Raw genomic sequence first — 25365 nt, 5'->3', positions numbered from 1 at the left:
GTTGACTGTTGGGTTTTACAGTGTTTGCTTTGTCTATGAAGTCTTGAGGGTAAATATTAAATAAGTTCTAATACATTTTTCAAGGGAAATACTGGACTCTCAGGCTCAAAGGTAAGCATGCATTTATATTTAAAATCAATGGAGCTGAATGACAGATGGCTATCTTGTGGAATGTCTAATCTGTATTGTATTTCATCAAGGGTGAAGTAGGAATCCAAGGACTCCAGGGAATCGCAGGCCCTCGGGTTTGTTCAATTTTACACAACCATTTCCCATTTAAAGTCAATTAATAGGTTTAAATTTTCTCTTTCAGAGTGAATCAGTGGGAATCTTTTCACAGATTTGGTTTAATAAGTGTTAAATGCTTTATAATGGCACTGATCTTTCACTGTTTTGTGTTTTTGTCTCTGTTTAGGGGAAAAAGGGTCTTAAAGGAGAACAAGGAGAGAAGGTATTTTACTAAGGAACATGACAAATGTGTCTTTTCGATAAAAATTAAAGGTCACACTTTATTTTGAGGGTCCTTTTGTTGAATTAAAGTTATATTGAATCTACATGCCAACTAATCCTCACAAGATTATAAGTAGACTATTAGGTTGGGTTTAGGGTTAATGTAAACTGACTTGCAACGTTTCTTATTGTCAGTTAAATGTCTGTTGAAGGAGCAGTATCAACAGATATTAAGCAGACAGTCTACTAATACTCAAATGGACCATCAAAATGAAGTGTTACCAAATAAAGGTTCAACCAAAGCATATATAATCAGTTAACAAAGACAAACCTGCTATCAGTTCCCCTATGGAGAAAATGAATAAGTTTTTTTTCTGGAACCCAACTGTTGCTTTCAATTGAAATAAAACAACAAGTATTATTCAAATATATATTAAATATTATTTACAGTTTAGGCTTGTGGTCATAATTCTATGGTTCATCAATGAAATACTAACTTTATCAAGCATCAGATACACTAATTGTTAATGAAAATTTTCTCCTTGGTGTACTCTATTCTGATTCATCGTTCGTAACCATTTGTTCATAACCAAATAAACTACTTACCCTATTCAACAATACATTTGTTTGACAGGGTGCACAGGGGGAAACTGGGCCACTTGGGTCTCCAGGAATAGCAGTAAGTCCGTTAAGTTTCACTCGTTCGTTTTCCTGAAAAATATAAATAACATCTGCATCAGTTGAACCGGTGACTGATGAACCAGTTAATGGATTTAAACCTGAAGAGTGATAATCGGTTCTTAAATCATTTGTTAACTCTGAAAAAAAAAACTTTTTTTCACTCGGTGTGGTGCTGCTGGAGTTCTTTTAAGGGTAAGAATGAGCTGTAGATCTCTGGGGAAATTAAAAGAGTCGATTAGGAAAGAGGGAAAAAAAACGCCTCCTCTCAGCTCTCTGGCCAGTGATGGACTCCCAAATACACGTCAAAGCATAATCGAACTCATTAAAAAAAGAAACACCTGGATGGAGTGATGAGTAATAAGACGGCAAGAGAATTACATGTGCAAAATATTAAGAATTACCATATTATTATATCATTCACCTGCAACCTTGCCACCGTGTGTCCACCTCCACTGTAAAATGACACTTAAACAGTCATTAGTAAACCAAGCCCTTCAGAGAGCAGATCAAGGAAACTCTCTAACGATTCGACTCCTCATTATACCTCGATTCCCAGAGAAACACTATGGTATGATAAAACGTTTGGTTGGGAGCTCTACTGCAGCACTAAAGATGCTCTCAGAGAGCCCGCACTAGACTTCTGACATCTCTCAAAGCACCTGAGGTCATTCATATTTGCTGAATACTAATTTCATAATTCTTGCCATGATTAGAGGGAAAGCTGACTTTCTCTTTTGAAACTTTAGGGCTTCCCTGGAGCTGCTGGACGAAAGGGTGATGAGGTGAATCTAAACTATTTGCTTCATTTAATCACAGATGGTGCTTCTACACTGCTCAAAGTATGTAGGATCTCACTTGTTTTGACTACAGTACACCTAAAACTGCTTATCAGGCTCAACTTCTACCAGTATAGACTATATATATATATATATATATATATATATATATATATATATATATATATATATATATATATATATATATATATATATATATATATATATATATATATATATATATATACACTACAGTATAGAATTTGCAGCAGTTTTCAGTGGAAATGATCACCAGAGGAAGTAAAACACCAACAACTTTAATTCTGTTTAATGCAAATTAAAAATCCTAGACAGATTATTAATTAACAAGGACTCACTTTTTTGCACATTATTATGTTATCAATGTATGTTAATACATTTTAATGCCTGCATCCCATATCTATCTTCATATCTATGGCTTTTACAATGTAGGAAACTTGCTAACAATGGTAACTTGGAAAACAAAAGAGCTTAAAGCCATTTCAAAACTGCAGGAAAACCATTATGCTTCCCATTTAAACACATTTGGTTAGGCTTGAGAATTGTTTAGGTGGCAATAATGCATTTTTGTGCCAAGCATTGGTCATTTGATCTCCAAAATGCTGGAATAGAGGCTTGAATTAATTAAAAAAAAACTTTGACACAGCCAAGTTTATCTGTTTCCAAGAAAACCGATCATGCCTTTTAGTGTTACTAAATCAATATGAATATAATGGTCATAAAATCCACAAGAAGTAATAAAATACATCTCCTAAGGGACACAATAAATGCTCTCTCGATCTTAAATTTTACATATTGCATATATTTTTTAACAGTTTCTCTATGGAGAAAATGAATATGTTTTTTTTTTTTTTTTTTTCTGAAACCTGACTGTTGCTTTCAATTGAAATAAAAACAACAAATATTCATCAAATTTATATGAAATATTTTTAACAGTTTAGTCTTGTGGTCATAATTCTGTTTCCTCAATAAAATACTAACTTTTTCATGCATCAAATGCAGTAATTGTTAATGATTATATTGTCTTTGGAGTAGACTTGTATAACGAAAGAGCTCAAAGCCATTTCAAAACCGCAAGAAAACCATCATTAGGCACTGTTTTTAAACACATTTGGTTAGGCTTGAGATTTGTTAAGGTGGCAATAATGAATTAACATTTTGTTTGTGCCAATAATTGGTCATTTGATCTCTAAATGCTGAATTAGAGGTCTAAATTAATATAATAAAACTTTGACACAGCCACATTTATCTGCTGTTTATTCTGCCACTAAATGAATATGAATATAATGGTCATAAAATGCACAAGAAGTAATATAATACATTTCTCCCATGGGAGACAATCAATGATACCTTGACCTTGATTTTTACAAATTTTATGCCACTAACACATATTTTTCATGCATATTCTTTCACAAAAGTGTAATCAGTGATCATCAGTGTTTTAAAACGTTCATAGAATTGGTTCTTTAGCTTGTGTTTGCAAGTAAAAATGTCTACTGCAAATTATTTGACCTTGCTAGTGGTTTCACTTAAAGTAAATGGATATGTTTCTACATTAGCAAGTATTTTTAGAAAGTGTGTGATGTGTGTTTCTGTGCTTGATTGACAGGGGCAGCGTGGCGCTCCCGGCGAGCCAGCTAAAGGGGTAAAAGTGATGTCCCAGAATGCCAGAATTTAGTTAAGAGTATTCTATTCCTAATATTTCCCCTCATTTTCCACAGATACTTGGTCCTCCAGGGAAAAAAGGTTCCAGGGTAAGATCAAGAATCGCTTTCAGAAAAAAGTCTTAATTGTCTGCACAGAAGCCAGATCATCTTTGCATTTTACATCCCACATGCATGAATGAAGTCTGGCAGTTTTTCCCATTGGGTTCTCCTCATCTACATTGATGAAAACAAGCAGTGCATTCAGCACTTGGACAACTTAAACACGGTTAATTAGTGTCACGAGCACTGATATGAAACCAAGAGCTCTCACAAATCTGCCTATCTTTTTATAGACTACGGAGCTTTGTTCCAAGTCCCAAAACACTCCAGGGCTAAATTGATGATTGGCGCATTTCATTAAAAGTTTTCAGTTGACAATTTAGACTAAGCTTGAGGACAACTGCATTATTGATTACTGGTTGGTTTTACGTGTACCTAATAAGATATATTTAAGCTAGATTATCTGTGTTTTCTCTTGGGCTGGGTGTGAAGGGGGATATCGGGCAAGTTGGACCACCAGGGCCACAAGGAATCAAAGGAGATCAAGGTGATAAAGGTGAAAAGGTAGGTGTATGTGTTTGGAGTTTTAGACGTGGAAGTACAATTAATTGCATTTATTGATCTGCATGTACTGACTTGACATCTGCTGGCTTTTTAAAGGGCAATCCGGGATTTGGAATCCCCGGTCAGCCTGGTCCCAAAGGAGAAAGTGGAGAAAGAGTGAGTGTTTATAAGGCTTATAGGTTAGCCGAAAGAAAATGCACATTATGTTATGTTATACAACCACATAACACAATGCAGAAAAATGTCGACACACTAACGTTACTGATTCTGATGGTATTCAACAATGTTTTAACTTTTTAGATCTTCATAAGGTGTGGATGAAATTAAACTCATTTCTAATACTCTTCAAAGGTTTGGGGTCTTCTAGATTTGTTGGAATGTGTTCACACTTGTAGCTCCCCAGCAAGCATTTCTTTGTTTTTAAAATATGTCTAATAGACGTCTAAATATAGTCGTCTTGGCTAAAACAAGACTAAGTTTGGGCTGTCAGTGAAAATCTAATCTACGTCTAAGAATAGGCTAAAACTAGACTAGTCGTTAAATAAACAGAAATGAATGACTACACATAAAGTCTGTCTAATCTGGCTATTTGACGACTAGTCTAGTTTTGGGCTATTCTTGGATGTCTATTAGATTTTCACTTATAGTCCAAGTTTAGCCTCGTTTTAGCCAAGCTGTCTAGGTTTAGATGTCTATTAGACGTCCATTAGACATCTATTAGACATCTTCTAAAAACAAAAAATGCCTTGTTTTAGTCAAGCTGTCTACGTTTAGATGTCTATTAGACGTCCATTAGACATTTATTAGACATCTTTTAAAAACAAAAAATGCCTTGTTTTAGTCAAGCTGTCTACGTTTAGATGTCTATAAGACGTCCATTAGACATCTATTAGACATCTTCTAAAAACAAAAAATGGCTTGTTTTAGCCAAGCTATCTACGTGTAGATGTCTATTAGACATCTTCTAAAAACAAAAAAATTGCCTTGTTTTAGCCAAGCTGTCTATGTTTAGATGCCTATTAGACGTCCATTAGACATCTATTAGACATCTTTTAAAAACAAAAACTGCCTTGTTTTAGCCAAGCTGTCTACGTTTAGATGTCTATAAGACGTCTATTAAACATCTATTAGACATCTTCTAAAAACAAAAATGCCTTGTTTTAGCCAAGCTGTCTACGTTTACATGCCTATTAGACGTCCATTAGACATCTATTAGACATCTTTTAAAAACAAAAAATGGCTGGTTTTAGCCAAGCTGTCTACGTTTAGATGTCTATTAGACGTCTATTAAACACAAAGTTGCTTGCTCGGTCAGTTCTTGTTCTTTTGGCCTGCACCACAAAAACTAAATAATACATTTAGTCCTGGTATTTACACTGTAATTTTTAAGACTAAACATTCAAACCAATGTTGTATGTATGTGTTATCAACTGAGAGCTTATAAAATGGATAAAGGAGTCAGAACAGCACCAGAAATTCCTGTGTTATACACAAAAACTAAGATCATCTGCTTAAATGAGGTTGCATTTATTACATCTGTGCTGAACTACTGTGGGCAATTTAGTTTCTAGTTTCAATTGTTTGATTATTCTGTCCTCTTCTGAGTTGCGTTTAGTGATCGGAGGCAAACTGCAACTGAATACATTTAGAAGTTGGCTGGAACACAATTTTTTTTAGCAGTTTTAATTGACTTGTTTGTTGTAATGCAAGGTTTTGATAGCACTGAACTTATCATGGTTTCCTGCTGAACCAAATCTTACCAAGGCTTTAAAAACCAAATCAAATGCAAAAACAGATCTATTTTGTCTCTCTTTTTTAATGTGCAGGGCAATGTTGGATTATCAGGGAAACCAGGGCCTAAAGTAAGTCATATTTAATTTAATATAACTCTTACATATTAACAAACATTTTATGAAACGTAAGTCACATGAACATTAACTTTTTTCCAGGGCAATGATGGGTCCAAAGGAGACAAAGGAGAAATAGGTTTACCAGGCACCTCAGGTTCTCCAGGACTAAGAGGTAAAGATGTAAGTAAATCGAGAGCCCAGAGTGACTGATACCAAATGTATAAGAGTGTCAGTGTGTATATGTGAGTGTGTGTGTGTGTGTCTTTTGTGTCGTTGCATTAAGGAAATTAGAGATAAAAGCGTTATTTTGTCATAAACTGTGCATTATTTGCTTTTTATTATGTTTTATTCATTTTTCATTATTGATTGCTTTCTGGATTTCAGGGTGTGCCAGGTCCAAAAGGGGACACAGGATCAAGGGTGAGATTTCTATCATAGTGGACATCCTCTATTGACTTCTGTTGTTTTTATAATATGTATACTCCAAACCACTAATAAAGCTGCTTTTATTTATGTTGTTTATTTAAATTATCTTTATTTTCATGTTTTATCTTTACAATGCACATGATTTTGCATTTGCATTGATATTTCAGCCTACAGTGAATTAAAATGTTTAATTATTATTATTTGGACAGGGAGAACCTGGTTCTCCAGGAGAGCCTGGAGATAGGGGTATTAAGGTATTGACGTTTTCAAGCAAAAATGGAAATATTATATGACATTTAAAAGCAGAAAGTCTATAACACTCACACGTTTTTCTCATCTCCAATGTCAGGGACCCCTCGGTCTTCCAGGTCGGCCCGGTGACCCCGGAGACAAAGGCGAGCCTGGGAAATTAGGCTTACCAGTAAGCAGCATCCTTTATTTAACATTGTGTAAAGCATATTTGATCAAATTCTCCTTTACATCACTTCTAGAGATGCTGAATTATGAACCGCAGATCAGTCAATACATTTTGATAATGAATGCTCATGTTTTTCAGGGTCCAGAGGGACACAAAGGATTGAAAGGCGAGCCGGTATGGGCTGCTTTTTAAAAACACAGAAATGATTTCATTTTTTATACAACACTTCAATACTTCATCACATACAGATAGCATAACATCTCAGTTTTTTTCCCTCTGGAGCTCTCTAATGATCAGTTGAAGAGTCACTATTAATATTTTACTCTCTGCAGGGATTGCCAGGACCACCGGGGGTTACTCAAGTGAGTTTTTAACCACACTTCCTGGGTATTATAATCAACATATTTAACATAAATGAATATAAATGTCATTTCCAGTTGTGTAGTTTGTTAAACATGACAAAAGCTGTCAATCCTGTGAAGCGCTATTGGTTTCTTAGAAGCACTGCTATAGGTTTTAGGTTACTTTTTCATCATTTGTTTGATTATTTATTGGTTGTCCTTGTTAATGCGCACCTGTTTAACTTTTTTCCATATTATCTTTCATGTAGTGTGTGAAATAGCTGTTTGGAATTCTTAAAGGTCTGCAGTGTTTTAAAGATTAGTAGTTAGTAGATTAGTGAAGAAGTTTACAATAAATAGGTTTAATTAAGAGATTAACTCCGAACCATCTGAAATGAGTCGTCAATGATGACCTTGTAGGATTGTAACACTTTGCATACTTGTTTATTTTAGTGCTCTAGCTAAGACCTGGAAAAGTTTGATTAGTGTTGTTGACATGCTAAGGACATTCTGTTTTCTGTTGTACAAAAGCAAGTCATCTTTGCTTGCACTTCAATTCATAAAAAGGACAACGTTTTACCAGTGTGTTTGTAAGTCCTTACGGAGCCTCTGAAGCTGAAATTCAGATATGTTCCTGACTTTCTGGCATGCTATAAAATGAAGATCAATTACTACAGACTGGGTATTTTTACCAATAAGAGCAAATTATGCTCTTGAAAAGGTGTTTAGAATAGAAAAAAGCCTTGAACTTAATGCTATGTAGATTATAAGAGATGCAATGTGTATTATAAGAAAATAAAAACCCTTAAAATAGCATACTAGGGTCACTTTAATTTTTGTTGTTGATTCTGCTTTCCTAGTTTACCACATCAGACAGCACCATTCTCACCAGGGCCATTAAGGTACAGAAAGACACCTAAACTGATAGATACACAACAACACTTTAGTGACCTTCAGTTATTTGTGAATGTATTTGGTGTGTTTAAAAGGGTGAACCTGGTGTGTCTGGGCTCCCAGGACCACCAGGAGAGATGGGACGTCCTGGACAACCTGTAAGTAAAGCCTACATCCAATGACCAAACTTATTAAAACCAAGCAATATGGCTAACCTTTTGCTTTTATTCTTCGTTAGGGTCCTGAAGGTAAACCAGGACCTCCAGGAAATTCACTGGTGAGCTTATAAGCTGCGTCCTGAACAGCATAATGTATACAACACTGTAAAAAAATACTGGTTGCCTTATATTTTTAAGCCGAATCAAATTAACCTTTAGAGTCCATTGAACTTATATTATGTTAAACTGACTTAAAACAGCTTGTGTAACTTACAAAATTAAGTTAGAACCTGATTAACTTAGTTTAACAAGTTACAATGAACTAAAAACATATGTTGTGTTGACTAATTGATCATATAATTTCTTACAGTGTATGTATTACTTTTTATACCAATGCAAAGTATGCACTTTATTTAGTTGGATATAGGCACCTTTTTCCTGTGGCCTTTTGGGATCGTAAAGAGTCCATCTGATTAGATGTACACTTCAGAATCTCGCTAAAAATTATTTTATGAATACTTTGAATTTGACTACTAATACTACTCAAGCACATACCAGCACACTATTCTGCCATCCAAAGGTCAAAATTGAATTAAGGCCAAATAAGGAGACTTTTTTTCCTGATTTAGAGAAACAAAACCACTTATCTATCATGCAGCATGTGTTAATGACTGGTTTAAAAAAAACTTTATAGGCATTTTCCCTCAGTTTTAGTGTTAGAATAGTTACTGCACATTGCCTTAGTAGGGCAGTATTGTTTGTCTAGTACAGGGGTCAGATACACCGGCCCTCCAGGGTTTAGCTCCAACTTGCCTCAAAACACCTGCCTGGGTGTCTCAAGTATACCTAGTAAGACCTTGATTTTGCTTGTTCAGGTGTGTTTGATTAGAGTTGGAGCTAAATCTGCAGGACATCGGCCCTCCAGAAACAAGTTTGGTGATCCCTGGTCTAGTATATAGTATGGAAGGAGACATCTTTGGACACCCAATCCCTTTTTGTCTGGTTTTAGATAGTCTGTTGTCTTTTTTATCATTAGTATAATTATTAGTATTAACATCTATGTCATGACTTAGCTAGCTCTGTATTCTTTCGCTTCTAGTTTGGATCAAATACAGGAAAAGACGGTCTGGATGGTCTGCCAGGAATGCCTGGATCTAAGGTTCGACTACTTCCTCTTTCATCTGCTTCTCTGTATTCTGGTGATGGCTGATCATGTCTTCATGACTTCATATGTGCTTTATTAATATTTTTTATACATTTATAATTAACTGTGGTTGTGTAAACAGGGTGAAGCGGGACAGAAAGGTGAACCAGGATCAGTGAGTATGCCCAATAAAACTTCTTTTGTGGTCACATGATTCATATTTGAAATTTTAAAGGCATTAACTGAATTGCAGGGTGTACAGTATTAAAGAGCTCCAAAATGACTGCTAATGAGTAATACTGCGTGACATCATTTTGCTTAATGTCAACTGAAATGAAGATTTCCAGCTAAAATGTTTCAGATCTATCATTTATATGCTCTTTCCGAAAGGTTATTTTTTTTCCTCTGAAGGATAGATTATTATCATAATTAGAGGAGTGGAAGTCAACGATTTCCCTTTTCAGTGTTTTGTGTGTATATGTGTGTTCAGGTATTTCCTACAGTATGTTGCGGGGAATAAAAAATGTCAGAACAAGGATAGTAATACCCCAAAAGTTTGTGATTGTGAGATTATTTTTGAGTTCCCATTAGGAGAACAAGTTTAATAGCTTATAAATCATTAAATAATGACAATTTTCTATGGGTTCGGCGATAATATATTCTGTTTGTACAGTTTTTGGTAATAGTATATTCTGTTTCTACAGTTTTTGGTGATAGTATATTCTGTTTGTACAGTTTTTGGTGATAATATATTCTGTTTGTACAGTTTTTGGTGATAATATATTCTGTTTGTACAGTTTTTGGTGATAATATATTCTGTTTGTACAGTTTTTGGTGATAATATATTCTGTTTGTACAGTTTTTGGTGATAATATATTCTGTTTGTACAGTTTTTGGTGATAATATATTCTGTTTGTACAGTTTTTGGTGATAATATATTCTGTTTGTACAGTTTTTGGTAATAATATATTCTGTTTGGACAGTTTTTGGTGATAATATATTCTGTTTGGACAGTTTTTAGTGATAATATATTCTGTTTGTACAGTTTTTGGTGAAAGTATATTCTGTTTGTACAAAACACATGTGTATGGCATGTTCTTATATAAACACAAAAGTCATATTTTTATGTGTGTTTGTTTGTTTAATTAAAAAGAAAGGAGAGAAAGGAGATCATGGACGTGCTGGGGTTACTGGTATGCCTGGTTTACCTGGGACACCTGTAAGTATACAAACATTTACAGTTATAAAACAAAATTTCTATAAGTTAGCTTATAATTTCATTACTTTTCTCGTAGGGTAAACCTGGCGTTGATGGGAAGCGTGGAGTTGCTGGAAAAGATGTATGTTTGAAGCAATAGTTCATCTAAAAATTGCTTATCATTTACAGACCCTCAACTTGTTTCAAACAAGTATTATGTCTTCTGTTGATTATTTGATGAACAGTTGATGGTAGCCATTAACTTCCATAATAGGAAAAAAAACACTATGGAAGGCATTGATTTTCGTCATTTTTTTTCCCCCAATGTTCTTCAAAGTCATCTTTTGTGTTGTTCAAAATAAGAAATAAACTCAAATACAATGGTCAACATTTGAAGTGGATCAAAAATGTTTTAGCAAAATTGTCCTAAGACAAGAATGGGTGTTGTTGAATAGTTTTAAGACAACTTTAATGAAAGGCTTTGATCCACTTCAAATGTTGACTGCTGTATGTTTAGAAGTGAAGGGTAAGTAAATTATTGCAACTTTAGTTTTTTGGTGAACTATATCTTGTTGTATCTTTACGTTTTTCATATTTATTTTTAACAAAAACACACTTTTTCCTCAGGGAGAACGAGGACCAAAGGGTGATGAAGGAGGAAAGGTAGGACAACAGACTGAAAACAAACAATTAAATTAAATGTATTTAAACAACATCATTTCGTCTTTTAATTCATAGGGTGTGAAAGGTGAACCTGGCACAAATGTAAGCTAATACAAAATACAAAAAATGCAGTTTGCATAATTAAATGGTTTATTTACATCCATTTTATTCATTATGTTACTTTATTTTGACTATTTTAGGGAAATGAAGGTCAAAAAGGAGAGCAAGGATCGCCAGGATTGCCAGGTCCTCCTATTGTCCTCCAGGAGGTAGACATTTATGCGTTTCAGCTTAGACTAACTACTATTAACAACTACAAATGCTGGTAAATTATATTTGTGTTTGTTCTCAGGGTATGTCGATCGAGGACATGAAAAAGGCATTTCCCTTACCGATGGGACCGCCTGGTGCGACGGTGAGTGTGGAACATTGATAGCATTTTGAACACAATCAATGTAACCTCAGACCATTGAAGCATTTGGATGCAAAGACTTTTTAGTTACATCCGCGCTTCTGTCTTTATAGGGCCCTCCTGGGATGAAGGTAACGCTGAATTGGCAGAACTCAAAGTATATTGAATAAATGACATGTCTAAGGCGATAAATCTAAGTCTTCCCATTTGCTTTGCCAGGGAGAGAAAGGAGAGATGGGTTTGAAAGGAGAAAAGGTATCAAATCTTACTGCATTTCATTGATTGCCTTTACATGTCTATGCTCCAGAAGGAATGATAGTTCAAACTGTATTATTTAACAGGGTGATGCTGGCGCACCTGGGAGAGCGGTTGAAATGAAGGTCTTCATGGTTACTCAATGCCTTTATATTATTTACTTGATTATAAAACTGGTCTTAGGTGGTTTAAACATATTGCTATGCTCTATTTCAGGACATTGAAGGCTTGTTCGATTCGTATGGCATTAAAGTAAGTGTAGTGGATATTTTAAACAGCTCGCCTTTTTAACCCTGCAGGCATGAAGTTTGATTTTTCTGGACCACAGTAGTAATCTAAAATGTTTTTTTTTTTTCAAAATTAAAATATAAAGGAAGAAGTGTAGAGCTATGAAACAATGAATAGACATAAAGTTTTAAAATAATTGCTGATATCAGAATATTAAATGTTTACATAACTGGCTTTTAGATTAAGTTTTACTCATGTTTTAATAATATTATTAACATTTAATTACTTTATTGCAATTAATACAGAAATTTCAATAGTAATATTTAACCATAACCGCAAAAACATGGTTTATTATTAACCTTCCTGTAGCGTTCAAGTCAATTCTGACCAATTTACAATTATAACACTCATAAAAATTGTGTTTTACATCTGATTGCCTGAAAGCCTTATGATATCCTCCACACTATGCAGTTGAACATCTAAAAGTGATGATCAGCTCTTTCAATGAATTTGGAGTGTTTTAATTAACCTTGTTAAACCTGTGGTGTTCCTGGTCAAATGTGACCACCATAGGAAATGACTATATTCATCCATCAGACAGAAAACATCCCTATACACACCACCCCAACTCACTCACACACATATTTCAAATTTCAGACTCATATTGTACCCAAAACCTAAACTCAACTGTAATTGGGGGATAATCAATTTTACTAAATTGTATGAATGAGATTGTACAAATTCAAACGAATTCGCCACTAAATCAATAAGTTACGAAATGCCATGAGATTTCTTTCTTTCTTTCTTTCTTAATTAATTATTTCATTGGATAAGACCATTAGCATCTCACTTGATAAAATAACGGAAGTATAACTAGTGGTAGTGCTGTCCTTAATGCCCACCTCAATCACAGTACACAGGAAAGGATGCTGTTTTGTTTGTGATTTGCTGGTTGATAAATCGTTCAGATGGATTAAAATGTCAGTTTCTTTGGTCAGACCCTGTAATGGATCTTTTAGCAAGCTGTCCATTGGTAATGAAAAAAAGTATTTTGATTCCTGTCATCTATTGTTCATTTTGTAATACATTTTCAGTGCCTATTTGTATTTTCACTGCAGTTATTTTACTATTTTACTAATTTTTTATATTCATGTTAACCACTACTTTTAAGACATTATTTACAGCTAAAGATAAAAATTTGGTGAAGTATGTTTTTTTTTTGGGCTAGTTTAAGAACAATTTTGACCATGAACACTAAAGTAAGGTGTGGGATGTGAACACGACAGGAGGGTTAAATTAGTCATATAAAGCTGCTATTCTCAATGAAGGCTGCATCTCTTGCATTCAGACAGCACAGACCCTTTAAATTGCTTTTCTATTTAAAAAAAAATGAAACCTACTCATCAACAAACAGTGCATTATGCATTCAAAATGTTGAATAGTCTGCCAAGACATACTGTAAACTGTGACCTTCTCACTGGTTTTTGAGCCATCCGTACACCAATTTTCCCTTTGTCAATCCATACAATGTTGAAATGCATTAACGTTACACTACAATAAAAAATGAATCCCTCTTTCCAGCTCTCTTTGCTGAAGGCCTTGATTGACAGGCTGCTTCAGGACGGAATGGAGGAGCTTCTTCACGAGATCAGCACCAGCAGAAGAGTGAAAGGAGACAGAAGTGATCCCAACTCCAACATCATCACTGAATACACCGTGAGTTCCTCTTGAACTTACTAAACTAATTATAAGAACGATCATAGCGACACACTGATTAGTAATCAAGGTGCACTCACTATCCTTTCTATTGTATATGTAGTCTATCTGAATGATAAAACCTCTAACCCACAGAGCTCAGTAAAGTACAGTCATCCACAAGAGCCATTACCTGATACAGACTTGATTGAAGAAGAGTCTGATCTTGAAGAAGGACAGATGCCTGAACCCAGTCCTGTAAGCAAGCATTAAACATAACATCTATTATTTATATATATATTGTTGTATTGTTAGAATGTTCTCATTTGTAACATCTATCTTTTAAGGAGACTGTGGTTGAACCAGAAGTGCTTCCTACTGTTTGGACTATCTCTACTGTTAACAAAAATGATGATCTGAGTAAAACCAAGGACATGCTGGTAGATGTAGAAGAAAAGAAACTAGTAGACACCAACTTCAGCGATGTAACGTCTTTAAAGTTCCTTCAAATCAACAACTCGTCTGAAAGGGTAGGATTACTAGTGGTATAGTAACCAGAGATAGTCATCCGCTATGAAACTCTTTTGTTAGTAGAACATTAGAGAGGTTTTTAAGCTGTAACCATTATACAGCATCTTGCTGGTCAACAGTTATAGATACTTTGAAAGTAAAAAAAAAAAAAATGTAAATAAAATATATATATATTTATACACACAGTCAAAACAAAAGTAATACATGTGGCGTCTGATGATGCATTGATGTCTTATGGAGTGAAACAATCAGTCATTGGAAGAAATACACTCAGGACAGAGTGTTGTCAGGAGCCACAGGTCAACATTGGGATGTGAAAATAAGGGATACCCACCGCTTTTATCTTTATTTCGAAGTGTTTTCATGTCTAAATAAAATGAAAGCACAGAACATATTCACATTTAAGAGCAAGGGGCGTCCCCTGGTGGCTTGGCGCTATGGGTTGCGTATAGGGAGAATCAGCTCTTTAATGTTTATTGCCGCCCTTTATAGAAAGATTACACATACAGGAGAAATACAAGAAAATACATTTACGGGATGATAGCGGGATATAATTCTGGTATACGATAGAATCCCGGCAAAAATGGAAGGGTTGACAGGTATGCCACAGGTATTAATTTAGTTTTGTATATGTTGTTTTTTTAAAGTCCTAGGAGCCATTGACTTGCATTATGTGAACCAGCAATAACCACGGTCTTAATGAGTACATTAAAAGCAAATTGTCATTTTTGACCATTGTTTTTTTTTTTGTTATTTATATTTTTGTGAAACTTTTTAGAGTGTATTTATGTGCATAAAAATGAAGTACATCTATGAAAATGCCGCACTTGCACTCAGCAGTTATTATTTTAAAGCGATTATAAAACATCAGTCCGGTTTGATTTTGTAGATATTTTGATATTTGGATTGTCTTATTTTAAGATTTAGTTGAATATACTTAAACTTCTGGCTCATTTTAAAGCAGGTTTTAATGTTTTTTTTGACAGCTGGGTTCTGGAAAGATCGAGGTAAGTATGGAGACAGCTTTCCACAGCCATGAGGACACGGGGAAGAAAACATCTGGAGAGAAGAAGAAAGGCAGAGACAAGGGAAAGGTAAAGTGATACAGAAAATGTCACTAATAAACATTACTGTACATAAGTCGGTTCTGTGTTGTTTTTACTGTAAATTAACTACGAGAACATATATAAAACTTGCCACAAACTGGATTTGGCTTTTAAACAAAGTATTTATTCTGGCCGGTAATAATAAAATCCTAACCGGACATAATTACAACATAACATTACAGTTAAATAGGATTTCCTTTAACTTATTAAATGTCTCTAAATATTTCTGATGATTGTTATTTAAAGCCGTCTCATAAATTATGATGCTTCTCAACTGCTAAACTCTCAACCAGGGCAAAGGAAATAAAGGACGTCACAAACGACAAAGGAAACGTTTGGTAAATGTTTCATCATCACACCTAACCTGACATTCACATATCATTCACACCTGAGGAAGCTTAACTTTGACTAAATAATGCTCTTTATGACTGTTACAATAACCTTTACTTAACCATTAAACTACACTACCTGACAAAAGTCTTGTCATGGATCCCAGCTGTAAGAGCAACAAATAATAACTTCTAGTTGATAATTTGGAAAAGTGGCAGAAGGCAGATTTTTCTGATGAATCATCTGTTGAACTGCATCTCAATCATCACAAATACTGCAGAAGACCTATTGGAACCCACATGGATTCAAGATTCTCACAGAAATCTGTCAAGTTTGGTTAAGGAAAAATCATGGTTTTGGCTTACATTCAGTATGGGGGCATGTGAGAGATCTGCAGAGTGTATGGCAACATCAGCAGCCTGAGGTATCAAGACATTTGTGCTGCCCATTAAATTACAAACCACAGAGAAGGGTAAATTCTTCAGTAGCACTCCTACTCACTATCCTGAACTATCCTCACTTCAGTCTCCACATCAAAGTCCCTGAAAGCAAAGAAGGTCAAGGTGCTCCAACATTGGCCAGCCCAGTCATCAGACATGAACAAGATGGGGTAAGATGAAGGAGGAGGCATTGAAGGTGAATCCAAAGAATCTTGATGAACTCTGGGAGTCCTGCATTCTTTGCCATTTCAGATGACTTTATTAATAAGTCACAATATTAATTCCTTTTCCACTGCACCATGACTTTATATTCTATTCTGTACAGTATTTCTGTTAAGTGACAAGACTTTTGCCTAAGCAGAGTCAGATCTTACTGTCCTAATTAAATAATTAAAAATCAAGACAAGATCATATTTTATTTTGGTAAAATAAGTGTAATCTAGAGGCCTTTGCCTTTCATATTAGCCACTTCTGATACTAAATGATCAACACGAAGTCAAATTATTATTTGTTGTTCTTAAAACATGGATATGCAACACTACTTTATTCAGTTAGTGTGTACTTGAGCTTCCTTTCTAAATATGTCTAAATATTTCTTTAAAACGGCATAAATCCTAAATTAACAATGAATATTAATCAAACTTTAAATGCACATAATCATAATGCATAACTAATTTAACAAAATCCATCCTAATGCACTGATCACTGTTATGACTACTACTAAAAAACTTTTAAGTTGTCATTATTGATATATATATATATATATATATATATATATATATATATATATATATATATATATATATATATATATATATATTTCTCATATTTGTTGAATTATACCTTCATAAATTCCTTATAAAGTTCAGATACTAAAACCGTTAATTGGTTTAGTCTGTAATGAATGAATTATTCTTTAATTATTGCATTATTATATAATTTTTTAATATGTTAAAATATAACAATTAAAATAAGCCCTTTTAGCTCATCATGTACTGTCTAATTATTTGTATTCATTATTATTAAGGCAGAAATCATATCTTCATATTGTAAATTACAGGAGGGTCAAGACAACATGGAAGAGGAGCTTCAGGAAGCATCATATGACGATGAGGAATACAGTCTTGAATATGAGGTATTTTGTACCTTTTGATCTTGCTAATGAAAGACATCTTGTCACATTGTAATGTGAATCATCATAATCTTAAAAGATATCACACAATACATCCGCCCAATAATGCTTCTCTTGGTGTTCACATGCTAACTATACAACCTACGCTAATCACCTGATATTTCCCTTACTCACACCCACACTGCAAAATCCAATAACACTATTCACATCACACAAAATGACTGTACATGGTAATATAATACCCCCAGCCTTAATGAGAAACAGTAACCACAACATTTCTAATTAACATTGAGTAATTATTGTCCTAATCTCCCATTGCTTGCTTTCTTAAATTAAGTCTTAAGTTTTTTTTTTCATTAATATTTTGCTTATTTTGTATTATGTCAGGACGAGCTGCCCACAGAAGAGCCTTTTCCCTCACGAGAGGAAGATGGTGGAGGGGAACAGGTGAGTTGGCCATTTTGTCCACAAAACTGGGAGTTTTTTGTGACATTTGCTGTATAAACGCACACAAAAATGGTGGACTTGATTTTAAAAAAGCTAATTAGTCATACAATTTAAATTGTTTGTCGTGAAATTTGACCAAACATTGAAAATATGAAAATACAAAGCAATTTGGGGGTGACAATCAAGAAACACCTATAATTAAGAAAATAAAGCACCCAGTTTCATCAACACAATATATTCAAAGAGCTATTTTTTTTCTGTTTTTGTCCTCAGCTAAAATACTCTGCAACGACAGCTTTATATACAGAAGAAATTGAGGTAAGTGTCTATGTGGAGTGGTTTCTTTCTAATATTGCTAATATTTTTATATGGTTGTAATTAAATATGAAGCAGTGTTTGTTTTTTAATGGTCAAAAATATCACACAGGGTGAGACGGAAACATATAAGATTACACAGTCTCCAGAAGAGGTTACACTGGTGAGAATATACACTATATATCATTACTATATACAGTGCACTATATATATATATATATATATATATATATATATATATATATATATATATATATATATATATATATATATATATATATATCCTCAATCTTGAACACATGATGCATTGCAAAAAAAGAATCAAACTGACTAAAATATTAAAGGGCACCTATGATGAAAATTATCTTTTGGAAGCAGTTTGGGCAGATCTGTGTGTAGGTATAGTGTGTCCATAGTCATATTGGGGTGATATAAAGACAACAAGTCTTTTTTTTTTTTTTTTCCTGACATTAAAATAGGATCCAAATCCCTCATATTTTGAGGCCAACCGCAATGTTACGTAGGAGTGTGGTTTCCCCACCCGCCAAATTGATTGACAGTCGTGTATTAACATGTCTCCGTAATAACGCGTATAATCATATCAACATGACAGGACATGCGCAAAGCAACTAGGATTAAAAGATCTGTTCAACGCTCTGTGATCATCAGTCATCTTCAAATGTGATCAAGAATGAGTTTTACAGGTTTAAAACATTTTTAAAACAGTGCATGTTTGTAATAAAGTCAGTAAAATCGATGTAATTCATCACCACAGCCACATGTCAGTACGATTATAAAAGAAGATGCTTCAATCCTGGTTTGCGGACGTTAAATCAGGTTTATTTTGTACATTAACATAACGGATATCCATACAGCAGTGGATATTAATATGTATCTTACCACATTTGCCATTGCAAAAACAGTGCGAAGTTAAACGCACGTGCTATGTGTGTGCGTGAACTTTGTGTGTGACATTATGACATTGTGTGTGACTCATTGTTGCAGAAAGGCTTGAATTTTATTCCACAACAAATACATCAAATAACTATTGGATAAGTTCTTACTATAGTATTTCTCACAAACGGTATGCGAGATCTGCTCCAACGTTCAACGTGCAATGTATTGTGCGCATTATCAGCAGTTAGAGTTTGGAGGCTTCTACACTTCGAGTTTTTACCGAGAATAGTAAACCATCCGGGAACCTTTGGCATACTCTTTTCAACATACTATGGTTTGGCACACACCAATTCTTTGTTTGAATACTATTTAGGATGGACAGTATGCGAATTGGGATGCAGCTATGGAGATACACTCAGGCATGTGGAAAAGGTGGGCGGGGAGAATTAACCCATTTGCATTAAAGGCACAGGCCACGAAAACAGCTACAATGTGTTCAGAGCTGAAAATTCCAATGTTCATAAAGGTCTAATAAATAATCTGATGAGTATTTTGAGCTGAAACTTTACAGACACACTCTGGAGGCACAGAAGATTATAATTAATCTTGAAAAAGGGGTAAAATAGGTGCCCTTTAAGTTAACTTTAAATAGTTAAAACCAGCAAAATGCCTAAAAATTGTCTTCTCAATTTGTTTCAGATGCCTCACACAACAACAGAGAGTCCTCTGGTTTTATCAAGCATCACAGAGCAGGTACGTTACACTCATGACAATCATTCTGACAGCATTAATGAAAATAATGAAGTTATTATTGTGTGTTTTACAGAAGCCACCTGAAACCACGTTATTATTGATGCTAAATAAAACAGAAACTGGAGAGGAGGTAAAAATCTGCCTGTCATTTTGCTTTCTATCTTCTATCCTGTTTGTTATGTTCAAAACCTCATGCACTGGCGTTCTCTAAATCATGCATATGCTGTTTTGCTTGAAGCACGAACCTAATAGCTTTGTAAATCTTTCTATTAGCATGTCTGTTGGCCATTTTGTCTCATTTAACTTGCATGCTTTTTTATTTTGCATGACAAAACAATCCCCTTTATTTCGTCAGTGAATTTCACCAGTGCAAACAATATTTTGTGTAAAATTTATGTGAATTTCAAAAATCAAAAAAGAAATATCAAACAGTAACACACTGGCATCCCAGCATGCACTGCACCTGATTTTCTAGTTTGGTTTGTGCACTCGCAATGCAAAACAAACCATTAAACGCGCTTCATAGTCCCTCCGCTTCAGGTTTTCTTTAATATATCTATTTTCTTAACACAGGAGCTCCCCTAAACTCTGTAAGAGAGACATTCAAGTGTGTAGAAACTGTGAAGGGTAAAAGAGAGGGGGAGGATCTGACTGGCCGGCATTACTTTGGGAGAGCCTCCTTTCCCGTCGCACAATGATGATGTCATTCGTCCATGCTGCCTCCACCACGACTAGCGTTCAGTATGCTCCAAGTGCCTTTGATAGATTGAGAAGAAACCACCAAATGTGTCTGTAATGTGCTGTCTTTACATTTACGCATCAAAGCAAAGCTAAATCGTTCATATTATTCACATGACAAACACAAAAGGTTCTTGGCATTATTCCGAGTTGTTTAAATCCGTTTTGTTTTTAATGTCCTGACAGCTCATGCAATATCAGTTTGTTCATCAGCTCCATATTTATTAATAAGATCTAAAAGAGATTGTATTTTGTCTGCATATTTACTTTTACACAATGTGATACCTGTTTTCACTGGTGAAATTCACTGGCATTTCTTTCATATTTAATCTGTCTGTGCATGTCTGTCAGTAAATGTGTTCTTCCTAAATCTTAAACTGTTTCTGAGTCTTTATTGTGTGTTCTGTGTGTTTAAATCTTTCCGTGAAAAACTTTGCTTCGTTACTTATTTAAATAGGAATGTGTGATATATTGATATATTGAAATTGGCCAGATTTATAGATGTAATTTATTTGTTTCAGCTGCTATTGAATATGTACACTGTAAAAAGCGATGGGTTACTTCACCTTAAAAAAAGTGAGTAAACCCATTGCCTTAAAAGCAACAAGTTGACTTGACTTAAAAAAAATAAATCAGTAAACCCATTGGCTTGACTTTTATAATTACACTGTAAAATGTAAAAATAAAAAGTCAAGACAACAAATATTGTTATGTTGCTTTAACTTATTTTAATAACTTAATCAGGTTTCAATGAGTTTTTAAGTGATACAAAGTTTAACTTAATATTTTCTGTCTGTTTGATCGATGTAAGTTGAGATGACTAGAAGTTAATCAAATTAAGTTAAGTTAAGTTAAGTTAATTTGATTCAACTAAAAAATGTAAGGCAATATATAGTGTATGCACAGAGTTTGTTTACTTAATAATCAACTACAATAGTCAACTGATCACTTTTTACAGTGTAATTGTCACAATCAAGCTAGATAGAATAGAATATAAGAAGAAATTGCTGGTTTTTCATTATTGAAACAAATGTTATAAATTAAAGCAATAAAAAATATGTAATCCACCTAATAAACCACACGTAATGCTAGATTATTGAAACAATAGATTATTGAAACAAATTAAATAAAACAAAGTCACAAAAATATATAATCCACCTTATAAACCACACGTAATGCTAGATTATTAAAACAGAAACAATGGTCACACTTTATTTTGATGGTCCGTTTGTTGAATTTAAGTTCTATTGCATCTACATGCCAACTAATCCTCTGTTAGGTTGGGTTAGGGTTAGTGTTAGTTGACAAGTACTTGCAAAGTTTCTTATAGTCAGTTAAATGTCTGTTGAAGGAGCAGTATCAACAGATATTAGGCAGACAGTCTACTAATACTCAAATGGACTATCAAAATAAAGTGTTACCTAACAATCAATTATTGAATCATTCATTCCTTCATTCATTTTCTTTTCAGCTTAGTCCCTTTATTAATCTGGGGTTGCCACAGCGGATTGAACCGCCAACCTACCCAGCATGTTTTACAGAGCGCATGCCCTTCCAGCGACAACCCATCACTGGGAAACACCCATACACACTCAATCACACACATCCACTACGGCCAATTTGGCTTACGCAATTCTCCTATAGTGCATGTCTTTGGACTGTGGGGGAAACCAAAGCACCCAGAGGAAACCCACGCAAAGACCGGGAGAACATGCAAACTCCACACTGAAATGCCAACTGACCCAGCTGATGCACGAACCAGCGACCTTCTAGCTGTGAGGCGATTGCGCTACCCACTGAGCCACCATCTCGCCCAGTTATTGAAACAAATAAAATAAAAATAAAGTAAGAAATAATATATAATCCACCTTATAAACCAAACCTAATGCTAGAAAACATGTTTTACTGTAATACAATCAACACAAGACCAATAACGTAACAAATTTAGGACAAAGTATAAACCGATAGTGGAGAAGAAGAGATATTATAATGTGATGTCCAAATTGTAGCATTTGCATACTGTAGCGATTCTAAATGTTTCCTTATTTAGTTTGGTAAGTGTGTAGTACAGTAGTGGAGTAAATCTACATGTGTGTTTTAAAGACAGCATGAAAGTAGGGATGCTCATACTGTTTAACCGTTAATCGAAAGGATGCATTTTTAACCGAGTAATGGTACCAGTTAAAGTTTAAAAATTATTATTTATTATTTATTATTATTATTTGTGACCCGATCTGGCAAAATAAGCATAAAGACACACCATATTATTTTAATATACAGCCAGATAAAGTGAAAAAACAATGAAAAAAAATATAGTTTTCTTTTTTTTAAAGCTAATTACACAGAACAGACAATTAATTTCACAAAGTTTTGAAGTCCAGATCATTGAGTAAAGGTATTTAAATGACTATTAAAGTTATTCTTTTATTTAGTTATTATTTTTTATATGCTGTTGGGAACACTGCAGGAGAATGAAGATTTGACGATGCTATGTTGTTAAGATGTTCTATGCTATAAATCAATATTTTAAAATGCAATAGGCCTATTTAATGCGGATTATTTATTGTTTATTTATTTATTTATTAGGTTAATGATTAATATTGAAACAGAAGCATTTTGCCTAATGTGATTTATATACGAGTAAAACAGGAAGAAAAGTAGGATTCGATATTGTCCATCTGAAATTGATTGTCTGATTCAAGTGACATTGACTGTCAAGTCTTCAAGTCACCTGCCCTCACTCTAATATTCAGACTAGTAGAGTAGAAAAGAGATGATGCAAGAATACTGCGAATACATTTTAATTAATAAGTATTAGGCCACAAATCAATGATAACAAATACTGCGATATTAAAAACCAATATGACTTGAAATAGTTTTGATTTCAAAGTGAGTTGATTGTTTATGAGAATGTTTGGGTATAAACAGGGGAACTTCTCTCACAGTAGTGGCCTGGAAGCAGCAAAGTCTAAAGTGAAGAGAAACGCTCCCTCACCTCAGTACATGGTAAAACATCTTGTTCATAAATGTGTTGACTGGAGAATTTCATTTGCACATAGAAAAAGCAGCTTAATGAAGCACAAATCATGTATTTCTTTTGTAGGCCATTATGCCTGGGACACCAGGAGGACAAAACCGATATAGTCAAGGATATAAGGTGATGAAAATTGCTGTATTTAATGCTTCTAATTTGATGAGCTGACACAGTGGGAAGTTAATGGAGGAAAGTAAAACAGCATTATCTCCTTTTCTTTTAGAGGTCGACCTCAGGTGCACAAGCCAAAAAGAAGCTGAATGTAAGTATATCTAAAAACATAAGGAATTTACCAAATGTAAAAATGTCATTGTTTATTAAACTTTGCCTATTTTTTAAGCTATCAATTTGCTAATTAATACTAGAAACCAAAAACTTTTATTTAGAACTATGCCAAAACATGTTAGCCGTGTGTAAAATCAAGCTATAAAAATGCTAACAAAGATGCTAAATCATATGCCTTCTTAACCCTTGTGCACTGTTCAAATGTACTACTCTTTTGTTATGTTAAGAATGAAAGCATCCACTGAATTAAACTGCTGTAAAAATGCATCAGATCAATTTTTTTTTTTTTCATAAATCTGTTAATCAACCTCAGTCCTGATCAAAACTACTCAATTGCTTAGAAAATTACAGGATTTTAACTCTTTAATTGCCAAGTTTACAAATGGTGTCACTGATTTGGTGAAAAAAACACTCAAAATGATGTATTTTCAATATAAAAGGTAAGTACTGGATTTCTTTTTTACCTTTCATCACAGTCTTGGACATGTGAATGATTAGTAACAACATTGGCTTTGATGCATTGTTAGATTTTCCATTTTTCTCCCTAATTTACTGTTGGTGGCTGTTTTTGCCCTAATGACTTCCATTATAACCACATTTGATGGTGCATAAATACACAGTCTTTGTTTTTATTTACTCTGTGTAGTTCTGAGAACTGATATGCATATTTTGATTTTCTCAGACACATCAGAGTAAGCGTGTAAAGGTCAATCTCACACACTCGCAAACACACATGCACACACTTTATTTGCTGTAATACTGTGATTAGACATTTAAAAAAGCGAGCGATTGGTTTTAAATTTCTGTCCAGAGAGGTCATGTTTTGATCCTCGATTGGTCTCACGCACCATTTGATGCGGTTTTGCAGATCAGAGTTCACAAAGCTTGAACTTTTCAATGCAGCGAACTGCGAAACTTGCCGCATGACCTTGTGTTTCTGGTCTAACGCATTCGAGTGCCTATGAATGGAAGTCTATGGGGAGAAAAGTGCAGTGTGACCGCAGCTTAGGTTTAATAAATAAACTTTACATAATGGTTCTACTGAAAATTGTATTGGTTTTAATTGGTTCCTGTTGAGGCTGTTTACTATTAATTTGTGGGATTTAAAAGCTGCTGTACTAATTTGTAATGGGATATCTGCCAAAACACACTAGGAACCTCAATGTACCGGTCTTACAGTACTCAGTTGGTTTGAGTTCTCTTCATTTATTGGGTTTTACTGTGCTCAAATTGTTCATTTACTCAAATGGATGAGGTTGACAGTACTCATTAGGATTAGTTTTTGAACTTAAATGGTTTGTTGCAATTGGTTTCCTCAAATGGTTCGAGTTACCTTAACTTATTGGGTTTTACAGTGCATGCATTCTACCGTATTTCCAACACGATCTCATGGCAATTCGTAGCTTTTTTGATTTAGTGGCTAATTCGTACAATCACATTTGTACAATTTAGTACAATT

General features: G+C 34.3%; 1 protein-coding gene across 1 annotated transcript in view; it reads left to right on the top strand.

Annotated features, from left to right (window-relative positions):
- col7a1l (collagen type VII alpha 1-like) overlaps positions 1–25365 on the top strand; it is a 105029-nt gene that overhangs the window by 60170 nt on the left and 19494 nt on the right. The window contains exons 39-83 of the mRNA XM_056456370.1: positions 85–111; positions 201–245; positions 416–451; positions 1085–1129; positions 1878–1913; positions 3556–3591; positions 3668–3700; positions 4145–4216; positions 4313–4372; positions 6043–6078; positions 6166–6246; positions 6451–6486; positions 6702–6746; positions 6842–6913; positions 7049–7084; positions 7243–7272; positions 8112–8153; positions 8241–8303; positions 8384–8422; positions 9403–9462; positions 9590–9622; positions 10601–10666; positions 10743–10787; positions 11273–11308; positions 11384–11410; positions 11509–11577; positions 11661–11723; positions 11834–11851; positions 11940–11975; positions 12062–12100; positions 12192–12227; positions 13785–13919; positions 14055–14156; positions 14246–14428; positions 15416–15523; positions 15829–15873; positions 17366–17440; positions 17825–17884; positions 18158–18202; positions 18312–18362; positions 19796–19849; positions 19923–19979; positions 23516–23593; positions 23691–23744; positions 23845–23883. Of these exons, the coding sequence (XP_056312345.1) occupies positions 85–111; positions 201–245; positions 416–451; positions 1085–1129; positions 1878–1913; positions 3556–3591; positions 3668–3700; positions 4145–4216; positions 4313–4372; positions 6043–6078; positions 6166–6246; positions 6451–6486; positions 6702–6746; positions 6842–6913; positions 7049–7084; positions 7243–7272; positions 8112–8153; positions 8241–8303; positions 8384–8422; positions 9403–9462; positions 9590–9622; positions 10601–10666; positions 10743–10787; positions 11273–11308; positions 11384–11410; positions 11509–11577; positions 11661–11723; positions 11834–11851; positions 11940–11975; positions 12062–12100; positions 12192–12227; positions 13785–13919; positions 14055–14156; positions 14246–14428; positions 15416–15523; positions 15829–15873; positions 17366–17440; positions 17825–17884; positions 18158–18202; positions 18312–18362; positions 19796–19849; positions 19923–19979; positions 23516–23593; positions 23691–23744; positions 23845–23883 (2484 nt within the window). The remainder of the gene's footprint in view (positions 1–84; positions 112–200; positions 246–415; positions 452–1084; positions 1130–1877; positions 1914–3555; positions 3592–3667; positions 3701–4144; positions 4217–4312; positions 4373–6042; positions 6079–6165; positions 6247–6450; positions 6487–6701; positions 6747–6841; positions 6914–7048; positions 7085–7242; positions 7273–8111; positions 8154–8240; positions 8304–8383; positions 8423–9402; positions 9463–9589; positions 9623–10600; positions 10667–10742; positions 10788–11272; positions 11309–11383; positions 11411–11508; positions 11578–11660; positions 11724–11833; positions 11852–11939; positions 11976–12061; positions 12101–12191; positions 12228–13784; positions 13920–14054; positions 14157–14245; positions 14429–15415; positions 15524–15828; positions 15874–17365; positions 17441–17824; positions 17885–18157; positions 18203–18311; positions 18363–19795; positions 19850–19922; positions 19980–23515; positions 23594–23690; positions 23745–23844; positions 23884–25365) is intronic.

This window comes from Danio aesculapii, chromosome 4, assembly GCF_903798145.1.
Source record: "Danio aesculapii chromosome 4, fDanAes4.1, whole genome shotgun sequence".
NCBI lineage: Eukaryota > Metazoa > Chordata > Actinopteri > Cypriniformes > Danionidae > Danio > Danio aesculapii.
This window is presented reverse-complemented; position numbering and strand designations above follow the sequence as displayed.